The 15,035-nt window shown below is 44.8% G+C and overlaps 1 protein-coding gene across 2 annotated transcripts; it reads left to right on the top strand.

Annotated features, from left to right (window-relative positions):
* LOC8065954 (putative receptor-like protein kinase At4g00960) lies at positions 6,934-9,518 on the top strand. 2 transcript variants are annotated; one of them, XM_021450243.1, is made up of 7 exons: positions 6,934-7,621; positions 7,703-7,764; positions 7,860-7,956; positions 8,055-8,289; positions 8,419-8,659; positions 8,760-8,910; positions 9,022-9,518. In XM_021450243.1, the coding sequence occupies exons 1-7, from the start codon at positions 7,172-7,174 to the stop codon at positions 9,358-9,360; spliced, it is 1,575 nt and encodes a 524-aa protein (XP_021305918.1). In that variant the 5' UTR covers positions 6,934-7,171; the 3' UTR covers positions 9,361-9,518. The 2 variants fall into 2 exon arrangements, with proteins under 2 accessions (XP_021305918.1, XP_021305917.1); XM_021450242.1 differs by having other exon boundaries at positions 7,857-7,956.

Below are 15,035 nucleotides of genomic sequence, written 5' to 3'. Positions count from 1 at the left end.
CCATCTCGTCCCGTATCCTTTGAACTTGTAGGTATGGCGGCGGATGAGATGCCAAAGAGATCTTTGTTGAGGCCTCGAACAGAGCATTGCACACAAGCAGCAGGATACTGACCTTGAGGTATGGTGCCCGCATCATCTCACAAGTTATAGCAGCAGCATTATTAGGATCCACAGCAACTATGAAGTCAACAAAAACGAGCATCTTTAACATGGTTTCTTGGATGAACAGCGCCAGATGGTACTGGTCTGGAAGAGATTTCTCGGCCACAGGCTCGCCGTGATCCGGAAAGAGCGGCCTCACCAAACACAAGACTAGGGTTTGCGCGATTTCGTCGAGAGCCCGGAAGAGTTCCTCCCCTGCAGAGGCAGCATAATCATCATCGGAGCTGAGAACCCAACCGATGCCCAGCTCATTGAGCCATCCCTCCACGACACTACTCATGTCGTTGACTTTGATGCTGCAATTCGACGAGGGCGCAGGCGCACTGAAGAATTCCTGGACCAGGCTTGTAAAGCGCTCCTCCTCCTCCTCCTCGGCCGTTTCTTGCTCCTCTACTTGTTCCCAGTCCCCGTGGATGTGGATCCCCAAGGAGAGAAAGCGCATGGCCTCCTCCACTGAGACAGTGGAGGGCGGAGAGGCGCTAGATGTGTATGCAGTTGAGACTATGGTACCTGATGTGGAGCTGCTAATGATTGATCCATTCCAGTATCCATGTAAACGCGGCCGACAAATGAACCCCTGCTCTCCATTGTCGTCCACTGCGTGAGGAGAGAATCGGCGACACCACTATTTAGCGAACGTTCAGTCAAACTGATTTCAGCGAACGATTTGTCGACCAATCATATTTCTCTTTTATGAAACAATCAATCTCGCCTAATACCATTTTAGGATAGTACTATGACGTTCCATTCTCTTTCTCTTTTCAAACAGACGTTCGCGTGAGTCTTATTTTCTTTTCGCACGTCCGACGCGCAACCAATTTTCTCTTTTACGCTCTCACGCACGTCAATATTTTTTTTAAAGCGCACACATAACTTACACTAGCTGAGGTACCCAGCATAACTTTTAAGGAATAAATTAAACATGCAAAGTTATACAACATTACTTTTTCTTTTTTTTGCAAACTAAAACATATACGTAATTGAAACTTTGAGAGTTGTTATGAGAATTATATTCTCCTTATGTTTCATCAACATTTTTTTTCTTTTCAGAAACTAATCATTCGGGAATACGGGACAAGAGTTTAAAAGGGGTGGGAGAGAAAATAAAAGTAACTTTTACAATCTATACTACAAAAGAAATTCCATAATCTATACCTAATATTTAAAGATGAAAATTTCAGTCTGCCGGTCGTTCTATCCGTCATGTACATATATACCGGTCGGTCGTTCTGTCAGCCACAAGAAGCCCGAGAGTCTATCAACAAAAAAAAGCCCAAGTGGTGGTGCCGATCTTCTTCTGTCTTGTCTGGGCTTTGGACCCTTGGCTCTCCTTCCTGTCGACCAGATGGACCGAACTGTCCTGGTGCTCGGCTACATCCTACCTATATGGGCTGAGCCATTAATTGGACATTAGGCCGGCTGATCACGAACGAGGCCTCGTTGGCGGCTGCGTTCTCTATTATTCATTACATATAGGTATGTATCATCTCATAATTCTCTGATTCTTCTAAAAGAACTCCAAATTCTCTGATCATACATCTTTACCTAATATTTAATCATAAAAATTTCAGTTTGTTCATTTTTTCTATCCACCCATAAATAACAAATTAGGAAAAAAAACTACACAACACTTGACAAACCAAACCTTGTTGGCCTTGCAACTGCGCCATGCGTTTTTCTATAATATATATTTTACGGTGTTTACAACCTACGCAGCGCCGTCGCCGGCGACATTAGGTACGGCGACCGTCGAAGCGCGAGAGCAAGAACTCCAAGCCTTTGCTCATTTCTGACGTGCTGCTGCCCTCGACTTTGTCCCTGTTTGTCCTTAACATCGCCTGGCCCGAGGAGGCGGGGAGAATCTAGCCAGGTCGAGCTCCGGGAGCTCGTCGATGGAGGATGCGGTTGGTCCTTGCCCCCTCACGGCTCTGCCATGTGCTCTCTGCCACCACCTCCATATACGCGAAGAACGACGTGAATCGAGAATAAGAACAAAAGCTTTTCTCTTTTTAATCTACCTAGATATAAATACTAGAAAATCAAGAACATAAATTAAAACATTTCTTTTCTTTTTTAATCCTCAACAAAAATTGTAAGGGTTTGCATAGGGCCAACGGCGGGTGCGTCATGTTGGAGTGGTAGACAGGAGCCCTATGGTTAGAGTAGGACGTCGTGGGAGGTTGGTGAGACAGTGATCCTGTGTGAGGTGCCGACTGTGGGTGCTAGAAGACCAATGGAGAGGACGACAACTGAGGGGTGCATGAGGCAGTGGACGTAAGCGAGAGCAGGATTAAAGGTAGCGCCGGTAAGTAGGAAGAAAGATTATGCAATTTTTGACCATACGACCCTTCTCCCGTGGCAACGCACGGGCATATTTCCTAGTATGATGAAAACTTGCAAAAAAACATATATATATATATATATATATATATATATATATATATATATATATAATAACTTTCATAACTTCTGCAAGTATGATATTCTCAACATCTCTATAATTATGACATCGAGTATATTTGTATTCACTTGGAATATCTGCAAAATATTTTAATATTTAAAATAACAAGTAAAAACAAAGTTGATAACAAGAAAAAACATAAGTTAATTGAAAACATACGATGGCTATCTAACATACACATAAAAACACAAATATAACTCTGAATAATAAGTTAATCAAATAAGTTAGATAGCAAACACATGAAAACATAAGTTACATACATAACTCTGTACAGTAAATTAATCAAATAAATTAGGTAGCATACACATGAAAACACAAGTTACATACATAACTCTATAGAATACGTTAATGATCTAAGTTAGGTACCATACACAAACAGAAGTTATACAATACAACTTAGCAGAATAGGTTAGCAGCATAACTTAACAGAATAAGTTAGCAATATAACTTATATGTTATAAGTTAATATACATAAATTACTACTAGAAAATAAAAAATCTTTAAAATATATAGAAGTGGGGTATAGTTTTGTTCGTCTCGTCACGTTGAACATACCGGTGTAGACGGAATTAAAAATAAATACATCATTCAAAAGTTATAGTGCTTTGAAATAAATATTTTACTTTTTTCATGATGACGTCAAGAGAAGAGGGAAAAGGAAGTGGGAGGGAGGAGGGTGGGCGACCGACGTGTATAGCTGTCAGATGGTTCGCTGGATCGAAAACTAATGAACGACCGTGAGAATGGAATTGGGGACGATCCGGCACCCTTGTTCCTGCCGGCGCCGCAGCAATTAGCGATATGCAGAGGCCAACAATCTCCCAAAGTCGACGAGTTGCTTGAGGTCCGTTGACTTATAGTATATAATATATCGGTAATGCTTCTGTTTGGACGTCTGTCCGCAGCGGACGGATCCACCAGGTTGCACTGCTTGGAACCTGCTCGTACGGATAAGGTTCGTAGGCTCTTGTGCATATATTCCTAACCACAACCCGCTCTTTCTATTCTTTGTAAAAGAAAATGACCACTGCATCTACTATGATGTCATCCTCTCATCTCCTCTTATCCCTCTATGGATCCAGCAGCACTCCTCCTTCACATATGTCTTCCCTCAAGCCGGCGGTCTCCATGGCGTCCTCTCCTCCTAATCCATGGCGTGTGTGACCCTTTCCCGCATCGGACTAGATCTGGCTGGTAAGCTCGAGCACGTCACTGACCCTCCCCTACCCCGACCGGCAGCGCCCTCCCTAGATTCGATAGAGACTGCCATGACCGACGGTGGACATGGTGGCGGCATACAAGCGCACACCATCCAACACCGCAATGATCCACCTCACCCATCACGGAAGGGGAAGCAGAGGACACATGCGTTGGCGCATGTGCCCTCATCCACCTAGCAGGAAGGGGAGAAGGGGAGGCCCGCGCCACCGTACTTCCCCACAAGGTAGGTCATGGCCGCGCAGTGATGTTGTGTTTTAAGTGTTTCTCTGGGCGTATTTCAGGCATGTTGTAATAGCATGTTTCAAGTGTTTCAGAGGTTTCATTTGAATGTTGCAAGAGTATCATTTGATGTTGTAAAAGTAGATCGAGATGTTGCATATATTGCAATAGTTGTACATGTATGTTGTAATTGTCTATCTCTAAAGTTTCATCTATTTTTTGTACAAGCACTTTGCAAGTGTTTCAAACGCACGTCTCAAGTGTTTCATTTGTCTTTTTTTTTGCATATTGCATGTGTTGTGTCTAGATGTTTTAAAAGTGGATCGAGATGTTGCACATGTTAATGATGTTTCAATGGTATATCCTAAATGTTTTATCTGTATGTTGCAAATGATTTATTTGGATGTTGCCACGGGACCCACCTGCCACAGCCACATGCTTTGCAACCGCTGGCTCTCGTGCATTCGGGTGGAACAGAGGAGCGTGAGCGGTAGGCACGGGAAATGAGCGTGGGCACAGCGGCAGGCATAGGAAACGAGCGCGGGTGCAAATCGAGGCATGCGTGAGAAACGAAGTGACGTGCCCCCCCACATGAAGTAGGCAGACAAGTGGACGGGCACGCGGGGCACGCGGGGCACGCCTAGTTGACGCGAGCGTCCGGACACTAGCGTCCGGATAGGACGTCCGAGCGCTAGCAGTTCCGTATTATTTTATATGATGAAAAACATTTCATTAACCTGAATTTGGAGCAGAAGTTGACTCGTGACTTTGTGAATCTTCAAGCACAGGACGTCCCTGTTGATGATTACCCAGCAATCAGGCGATAGTGAAATAGTCGATCACTTAAAGTTACTTAAATTAGCATATAATGGGGGAGCACAATATATAAGGCGGGGGCAATCCTCACCTATCAGGCTAGTCTTTTGGGTTGAGTTAGGCCCAATTCCTGGGTATGTTGTGGACTCTAGTGGACCTGGGCTCGAGGGGCTGACAGCTCGTGGTATAATGAGCTAAGTCGAGTTCCGCTGCGCACTCTAACACCACTTGATCCAGAGGTATTATGCTCCAATCCAAGATAGTTTTCATCCGACGATCACCGCGCCTTTCATGAGATAACTTCGCCTCGACGTGAAATCCTCAATACTGCCACGTGCCGTCTGTTCTCAGATCCTTCGCCTGAGTTCTGAGGACAAACCCGCGAAACTATCCGCCCAGTGGTTTTGAGGCTCAACCCACTAAACCATCCACGCCTGGTTTTGAGACCCAAACCAACAAACCGTCATCTGATGGTTTTGAGGCCGAAACCACCAAACCCCTCCAACGATTTGAGGACGAAACCACCAAACTCCCAATGTCAACGCTTGTTCGACCTCCACCAAGCTTGACGCTTTTGCCTTCCTTCTTGACTTGACCGACACACTCTACACCTCCCGTGTTCGACCTCCACCAAGCAAGTGTCACGACACCACCGTCCTCCTCCTCGACTTTATCGACGTTGTCTTCATCACCCATGTACTATCAGCTACCGCGGCTGGTCCTCCCGGCCTCCTGGTCCCTCAGTCCAAGCCTCATTTCCACCCTTCACTGCTCCCAGTCCGTCGGTATGGCATATCTCTACTTGACCTTCACCTCGCCATCGACCACTGCCTCCAAGAGCTCTACACCTGCACCACAAGCCAAAAAACATGTTGCACAACCTAACTCGCGCCACAGTTAGTTTCTAAACTCAAACTAAGATGTGAATCACGTTGACAATCACTCATTATAAAATGATTCATAAAAGCATATACCACCTTCTGTTCGTAAGTGCTCATTATAGGCTGGAAGGCATGACTAATAGATGGACAAGTGCTGCATATCTGACGGCCGGGTTGAGTCAAACAGAAAAATCGTTTGGCATTTCTCAACGTCAAAGCCTCCAAATTTGACTAAGCACTATATCCCATTCCACCTTAGCTGCGCGGCAAATGAATGGTATATGCATGTAATGTATGGTCCATTCTCTGATTCTCTCCACACCCTTATATTATTGAAAAGCTAAGAGAAGCTAGCTCCCGGCCAAAAAAAGCCATAATAAATATCATATGTTTTTATTTGTTTCGAAAAATATACATTTGTTAGAAATATTATAATATGTATCTGCATTGATAGTTAATTAAATAAAAATACTTTTAGAAGAGCTATATTAAATAAAAAAAATTTGATAGAAGAAATACAACCTCTAGAGCATAGAAATGACTGTTTATGCCCATTGTAATCACTAAGACAAAAAGAGATTGTTGAATAAAATTCATGTCAAACCTCTTAGAGCATCTCCAAGAGATTAGCTAAATCATTTTCTAAAAGTAAATTTGGCTATTGTTAAAGGAAAAACGTCTCCAACAGACTCTGTAAATGACTCTTCAAATTTAGCAGCTCTCCATTCCACCTTATTCGCTCTCTACTTTTGGATAGCCTATCTTACTAGCCATTCTTTTATAGAGTCTGTTGGAGTACTCTAATATCTTTTTGTCAAATCTATTTTAGAGAGTAACTAAATCAGTAAATTTGGCTAGTTTTTTTTGGCTAATCTTTTGGAGATGCTCTTACCACTATATGTGTTAAGCCAAGGTTTCGATTTAATAAGAACAAAAACTGTGGATATGGATGAAAAAGGATGCAGTGCTATTGATAAGTTAATGACAACTGGACAGTGTGTATGACAAAGTGTCTATAAATGCAGAGAAAATAGATAACGATTGAGCAAAGATAAGTAATTTAATTTGGATTAGTCGTGGGAACAAAACAATATTTATATACACCTGTTATATCCTACCCCACGCGTAGAAGCACGGGTTGATTGACCAATTATATCAAAGTCTTCCCTCAAAAAAATATTATATCAAAGTCAGACTGTGGGTATATGTCCTAGCAGAAAGAGTTGTGTCATGAGCACAACCACGCGAAGAAGTACGGATTGATAGATTAGTTACATATAAAAACTGTCGTTATTATATAAGTATATACTAGCAGAAAGAGTTGTGTGATGCATATATGAGCACAAACATCCAGAGACAAAAACATCCATCCACACGACGAAGTCAAGCAGGAACATAGATCACAGTGGCCATGTGGAACGCCGTGCAGAACGCGGCGCAGGTGACCGGAGTAGACGCCTTGTCGCTGATCGCGCTGATCGTGCGCGCGGCGGAGACGGCGAGGCGGAACAAGAAGACATGCCGGGAGCTGGTGGAGCAGGTAAAGCAGATCGGCGACCTGCTGCGGAGCCTAGAGGAGCAGCCCGCAGTGGGCATCAGCATCATGCACCGGCCGGAGACGAGCGCCCTTCTCATGGAGCTGCAAGAGACGCTCCGGCTGGCGTGCACGGTCGTCGAGTCGTGCGGGCAAGGCGGCTGCGTCCATGGCCTATGGGTCGGTGGGTCGCGTGCCAGCAGCCTGAGGGATGTTCAGAGCAAGATCGCCTTCTACCTCCAGCTGTTCCCCATCGTCAGCCACCTCGACAACACCCGTCTCCTCGTGCAAGTTATCAATAGCGCAGCTGCTCCCACCTCTGCTGGGGTATATATATACTATACATAATACGACGTGCTTATTAATCATGCAAAATTGCAAACCCATGCACCAATTATGCTATTTCAGGGTGCTGAAGAGGAAGTTCTAAGGTCCTTTCAGAATCTCTCGGATCCTCAGGATGACCAAAGGTATGTCCCTCTATATCATTGTCTCTGAGGCTAGTATGTATATAGGTGATGTACATGTACTTCTGATGATGTTTCAATTCTTTTGGCTGTAGTAGGTTTCAGAATTTGAGTTTTTCTCAGTTAAGGAATGCCACAAATAACTTCTCACTTGAGAATCAAATTGAACAAGGTCCTTTGGCCACTTTATACAAGGTAACTTTAATTTGTTCAAGAGTCTAGAACCAAATCGAACAAGTCCCTTTGGGCACTTTATTATATATAATCATTGGGCGTCTGTTTGGTTTCTTCAGGGTCAACTACATGGCAATCATGTCACAATAAAAAAACATTCAGTTACTTCAAGTTCAGAGCAAAAGTTACCACCAAGTATGAGTCAATATGAGCTATGTAAAAACGAAGTTCAGATTCTACCAAAGCTTCAGCACAATAACATAGTCAAACTCTTGGGATTTTGTGCGGAAAGAAGCGAGAGGATCGTGGTCTATGAGCACATGGAAAATGGGAGCCTTGAGGACGTCATATTTGGTATGTTAATCTGTCTACTAATAATTAATACAGACATTCTGTATTCTTGTACCACAATTTGTTTCTACGTTTTGAGATAAATAACCTAGCTAATAATAACTTGTCGTCGCCGTTGCGAACATCTTGCAGTGCGCATGGGAGCAGGGTTCACAGTTGACTGGCCTACACGCTTCCGTATAATCGAAGGGGTCGCACAGGGTGCAGTTTATCTACACAATCATTCCAGGCTGCGCATCATCCACAGAGATTTGAAGCCATGCAACATTCTCTTGGATTCAGATATGAACCCAAGAATATCTAATTTTGACTTGGCCAAAGTTTTGAGTCCTGGCATAAACCAAGGCACCGCTGATTGTGTCGTAGGCTCAGTGTAAGACCGACCAACTCTGTTTATTCAGTGGATTTATTAAATCTTACTACAAACAGAAAGCGATGCTCACTCTGACATAGTCTTTCTGATCATTCATCAGTGGATTTATTGCACCAGAGTACATGAAAAATGGTACATTCTCGGTAAAGACCGATGTGTACAGCTTTGGTGTCATGGTCCTTGAAATAATCAGTGGGAAAAGATGGACTCGGCCACTTCAGAGAACATATTACCAAGATCTACTCACATGGGTATGTACTTAAACAACTAACTTTTATGCAGTATATGTCAGTCTTGAAAAACATTACTCTGAGATATATGTTGGTTGCGGGCATATATATTGTTTTGTTCTTCCTCAACAGGCCTTCAATAGGACAACATGTTACGGCAACAAAATGGTGCAAAGGCTCAAGGGTTTCATGCACCCAACGATGCACAGCATCGCGTTCTGCGGCAGGACAGTGCCACGGTGCCTCTCGTTGCCGACGAGGAGGAGGGTAATGTCAAAGCAGAGGGAGATGAGGAGGTGTGTCCGGGTAGCCCTGCTCTGCATCCAAGAGAAGCCGGAGCGCCGGCCGGACATGCCGGAGGTCACGAGGATGCTGATGACCTCCAGGAAGCCTGCTGTGCCGTTTCCTCGTCGGCCAGGCTACGCCACCGAGAGCCCTATGTATGCCGGCGATAGGAGCACGACGCCTTGAGGGTGCTGCCTTATATTGATGCTTGTATATGGTAGTCTGCGCTAGCTAGCTAGAATTTGCAAGCCACTCTGACTTTGCATGGACTAGCTAGAAAACAAAAGTACTCAATCCATCTCAAATTGTAAGTCGTTTGACTTTTTTAATATCAAATTTGACCATTCGTCTTATTCAAAGTTTTGTACAAAATATCACTTTTTTGTTGTGTATTGGTTTATTAATAAAAGTTCTTCAAGAATGACTTAAATTTGACTATATTTGCACAAATTTTTTAAATAAGACGAGTGGTCAAACTTGGGGTAAAAAAAGTCAAACGACTTACAATTTGGGATGGAGGGAGTAGTTCATTATCTAATGGCATGGAGTGGCCATACATGTATATACGGGGTAGCTCAATGGAATTCTAGCTGTAGGATTATAACTTTTAACTTGTACCTATAATTCAGTAATACACAACAGTGTTAAAATAAACCCTCACGTTTCGCGGAGAGGGTTTAGAAATTATGGGACTGATTACAAAATAAACGGCTGGTATTTACGATGATAAAACAGTATATATTTAAAGAAAAATTATGCTACATATACGACCTATGTTTACTTGAAACGTTTCTCTTCATTAAATGAAACCATCTTTAAAAAAAAAGATGCTAAAGGCATCAAGAGCAACAAAGTTCATAGAAAAATCCCAATCAGAAGTCATTAAACCACAAGAAATTTTTAGGTAGTTATATTAATTCCTATAATCCTAAATACAGCCACATCAGCACAATGTGGTTGCCTACGAATTGGACAATGCTGAGGTGGCAAAGCGACCACACAGAGAAGAAGGACAAGCATCTACCAAAAATGGTGACAAAGCATTTGCCAACGAAGACCAAGCGACCACTGTAGCTAAGTGTCTGCCAAGTAATGGGCCAGCACGCTCTCAACAGTCAAGCATAAAGGGGATCAAAGAAACAACAGTGGCAAAGTGACCGCTAGGGACTCCAATGACCGCTAAGCATCCGCCAGAGAAGAAACGAAAGTGCCCACTTTGAAAAATCATCGACAGAGGGGAACAATTATTACACTCTCATATCTACCAAAAAGGAAACCAATGACAATGATGGGGAAAACATCTGCCAGAGAAAGCAATATGTCTCCAAGAATTTGGAGCCTAAGAGAGAAATGTAAATTAGGGCCCTCATCTTTGATCGTGGCTGGAATGCTATATGGCACAATGGCAGAATTACAAAATAACAACGGCATGGCCAGTGCTAATGAAGATATAGAGTCACGTAGAAGTGACTGTGAGTCTCTATGTTTCAATTACCACAGCCGCAGCTAAACATGATTTTGTCCTAAGTTATAGGTTAGAAACGAGAAAAATAAGAGAGAGTGCTAGATAAATACTCAAAATCTAAACTGCTATGAGCCATGGGGCCTAAATTTGGGGCCGCTATTTTTTTGAGGCCATGAGCTGTCGCTCACCTCACTCATGGCCTTGAATATGATGGCAAAGCATTCGCCATGGGTGAACTGATAGCGGCAAAGCATCCGCTATAAAAGTCAAACGATGATGTCAGGGTCGAGCACCATAGAACAGTTCAATGCGAGAAAGAACATAGGCACACGTATGCACAACAAGGAACTCCACCAGTAGCCGACGACACAGTTAAAAGATCCTAAATGGCTAGAGGGTGGGATGAATAGCCTAATAAAAATTTTCTATAAAATACTAGAGCAAAGTGTTAGACTATAAGATGATGATAAAATAATTTTGCTCTAGCTCTACAAAGTGCTATGCAAGCCATCTACAAAATTCTAATCACTATATTGCAGGCGGTATGTGGTGCCCAAGGCGTCTCCATCATTAGCCCGACCAAAACTCAGCTGAGCTTTCTCCTAGAACTCCAAGCATCTAAGGCAGCCTCCTTAGTGGACCACCTCCCTCCATGTAGAAATAGGAACCTATATCGCAGGCGCCGTTGCCCAAGCCGATGTTGGCCACCATGCTATGTACGCAGGGCAGCGCGGGGCCGCAAATCTCACTGCTGGTCAAGACCAATAGCAGATCCTAGGGATGGCGGCGCTAGCACCGACGATAGCGCCCACATCAGCCTCAAATGGGAGCACATCCACCACGCCACGAGGAGCAACAAAATCTAGCCCAAACAAACAAGGCAGTAGCAGACGAGGGACACAACATGGAACCTAGCACCACCGACACAACCATCCTGTAGCTATTGGCTAGAGCTACGATGATGGCGGCCTCATCTGACAGACCCGCTGCTGGCAACCCCTGCGGATCTATCGGGCGCCGTGCAGTATGGACTGTGGCGGTGCCATCTGGATCGACTAGAGCAGGAGCAAGGGTAGGCAAATCTAGCGCTGACGTGTTCCCTCTATGGGCTAGAGCTGCAACATCAGCGTCCCATATATTCGCCGCACCCATTGTTGGCCCCTCCCGTGCAGATCGACTAGACCCCAAGCGACGCAGACTCCAGTTGTGCCTCATAGATAGACTAGAGTCGGAGCTAGGACAGACAGATTTGGCTCTGATGTAGAACACACCATCGATCTAGGAGCACCGTCAGCTGAGGGTGAAGCTAGGGAAGGAAAGGTAGGGCGAGGAGAGGAAGCAGAAGGGGGAGAGGTAAGTGCGCCAGTTTCCTTTTGAGCATCACCACATACCGTTTCTTAATGAGATTTGATGGTATTCTAAGTGACCTTACTAACCCTAGAGTAACCTCGTTGTGCCTCTCCCCAATGATTTTTTATGGGTGATGTAAAACAGTCTATCAAGCACAGAACGAGCGTCGAATCGGCTTGATCAGCTTCATCCTTAGGTCTCTCCACCTCTTGCCTCGCCTCCTAAGATCATCAAATCAACCATACAACTCTTGATACCAATTGTTGTGTCGCTGCGCTTAATGCGGAAGCGGTTGTTTGTATCCACCTAGACGAGATGCTCAAGGGAGAGGCCACACACACTGCACAGGAGGCTCGATATTTGGTAACGAGGTTCGGCCGAAGCATAAGTCCCCGGGGCATGCTTATGGGTCCTCCTCCACAAAACCACGACACAGATTGCCTGAGGCTCTAGCCAAAGCCGCTGGCACCCCCGTGAGCCTGTTACTCTTTGTTGCTTCTCACTCTCGAGATAGAGTGGGTTACAAATTAAATGTAGCTCCCTCCTCCTTTATAGAGGGGACATGTTACAAGAGCTAACACCATACAAGTCCACTGTAACCCATTAATACAAATAAATATTTGACACATTTCTAACAAGTAACAATTCAAGAGGCTTTGATTTCAAGAAGAGCATCTAAATATTACCAAATGGTGCTGGTACAAGCCTACAAAGCAGAAGATAGAGACAATTCTGTGTTGCTCCACAGTTATTTCAAAAATGTGAGAGAACACATAAATAGTGAAGTAAACTTTGATAATTCTTCAGCTTTTGGTCTGGTTCACATATATCTTCAGAAGCCAAGTCATCTAATACAACAGCTAGCATTTCATTCAAAACCAACATAGATGAAACCTGCTACACTGACCTCTCGTTGCAATGTTGGTGCACCCTGTTCATCATCCTTCAAACAACTCTTGCAACATCTCTTCTAGGTTATGGGTAGTGGATCTTGGGGTGGTAACATTGTTATCCTCTATATATTTCGCATATCCTAAAATGATTTTCTCAGTTATAGCTTTCCGCAATCTTTTCCTCATCTCAGGATCTGGGACCTTCCACAGCATTTGAGTGGTGTACATCTTTTGAAACTCAGACTCAAACTTGGGCAGTAGAGAGTAATTTTTCCCAAAGCAAACAGGTGTAGTATTGAACAAGCATGACAACACTGGTCCCCAAGATACCTGTAGATAACTCTCTAAATAGTGCTCGACTTTCTCAAGGAGTGAAGTGACATGGACTTGTAGAAAACAAAACCCAGTGGTGTTGTTATGGAGACTATGGCATATGAAGTTGAAGTTGTTGAGCAAAAATAAGAATCTAAGGCTCTGATCTTGAAATGTTTTTGACATAAGGACAATTCTTTCTTGTAAACAACACACCATCTCTATGATCATGCTATCCAAAGGTGGAATGTACCCAATATTTTTATGTGAGGCACATACTTACCAAGGATAGCTGCTTCAGATACAATTGGATCCACCGGAGAGTAATTTTCAAGCAAGAAGGTGATATGAGCCATTACTGACAAAGTAACCTTGTCAATGTCTGATGATACTTGTGGAGTTTGAGCACCTGTGGAGTCATCGTCCACCAGCGGCTCCATGATGCAGCTGATCCTAATATTCTCCAATCTGCTCCTTATGCTCTCACGCACCTTGGCATTCTTTGCATACAAGAGGTTTACCAGCCCTCCTCGTATCCTTTCGACTTCTGCAGATGGCAGCATCGAAAGGAATAACATCTTGATCTCGGTTAATGCATCAGACAGCGCACCGTGCACACGGAGCAGAATATGGATCTTCTGGTGTAGTGCCTGCACTGGCACGCCATGAGGATCTAGTAGAGAAACTATGAAGTCAACAAAAGCAACCATTTTCAGCATGGTTTCTTGGATAAACCGTGCAAACAGGAGCAGTTCCAGAACAGAACCCCCAGCCTCGGAATCTCCTTCTTCCTCCTCATAAATACTACTAGGTAGTAGGCTCATGGAACCACGATCCGCGAAGAGCGTCGCCGCCATGGACCGGATGGTCTCTGTGATTTTACAGAGAGCCCGGATCCAGCTCCGTGCAGCATGACAAGTGTGCTCATCCGCCAGTTCGTCCCATGCTGACGCATCACTACCGAGGTGCAGAACCCAGGCGACGCCCAGCTCCGTGAGCCACCTCTCCAGGACACCCATGTCGCCGTCGCCTTTGATGCTGCAATAACTCACCAACGGCGCATCGAAGAGTTCATGGGCAAGCAGGCTTTTAACGCGCTCTGCATCCAGTCCGTTTCTTCTTCGTGGATACTAAAGTAGTAGTAGAAGTGCATGGCCGTCTCCAGGGAGATGGAGGCAGAGGAGGACAGACGAGAGGCCTTAGATGTGTAGGCAGCCGAGACTATGGTACCTGATGACGAGCTGCCGCCGCTGCTAATAATGGTGGAGTAATAGTAACTGGATCCCGTCTGCTCGCGGCGGCAGCTCCAGCTCGAGCAGGAAGAGAAGGCCCGTGGCCGCCGGCGTCCACGCCCGTGGCCTCCATCTCCATCTCCGTTGCGAAGGTAGCTAGCTTCCCAATCGCCCCCGCTAGCGACGGGCCGGGACCGAGCGTGAGGTGGTGATTGCGAGAGGCGAGCGGCCAGGTGGGGCGGTGGGGTGCGACTGTGAAAGCGGAAGGCTACGCGTGAGGCGTGAGTGCACATTTTCTTGGCTGACTTGACGTCGTCGAACTCGAACCACTCACTGGGAGTGGGAGGGAGTTAGGCGTGCGTGCACTCCCGGACGGTACCATGCACACACTACACAGCAGTCAGCACCAGCAGGTTTCCTGTTGATTCCTCATTGAAGTTGAAGTTGTTGCAAAACCGCGTGGATGCCATATATGGAGCAAATTAGGACTCGTCTCCTGGAATTGACAAAGAAAATTACACGATGATCGATCATCGGATATTCACAAGGCCACTCGGTGCGTAATGTGGTACATCAGCAGCTTCCTAGAGTTTAAAGACTTTGAGTTGT

This window comes from Sorghum bicolor, chromosome 10 (assembly GCF_000003195.3).
Source record: "Sorghum bicolor cultivar BTx623 chromosome 10, Sorghum_bicolor_NCBIv3, whole genome shotgun sequence".
In the NCBI taxonomy this organism is placed as follows: domain Eukaryota; kingdom Viridiplantae; phylum Streptophyta; class Magnoliopsida; order Poales; family Poaceae; genus Sorghum; species Sorghum bicolor.
The sequence above is the reverse complement of the archived record's forward strand: the minus strand, read 5'-3'. Positions and strand labels throughout refer to the sequence as shown.

Bases quoted from the DNA above. Each gene is read 5' to 3' on its own strand.
- LOC8065954 (XM_021450242.1), top strand. From the start codon at position 7,172: ATGTGGAACGCCGTGCAGAACGCGGCGCAGGTGACCGGAGTAGACGCC. The intron at 7,765-7,856 runs GTATGTCCCTCT...TTTTGGCTGTAG, and splicing joins GATCCTCAGGATGACCAAAG to TAGGTTTCAGAATTTGAGTT. The intron at 8,290-8,418 runs GTATGTTAATCT...AACATCTTGCAG, and splicing joins CCTTGAGGACGTCATATTTG to TGCGCATGGGAGCAGGGTTC.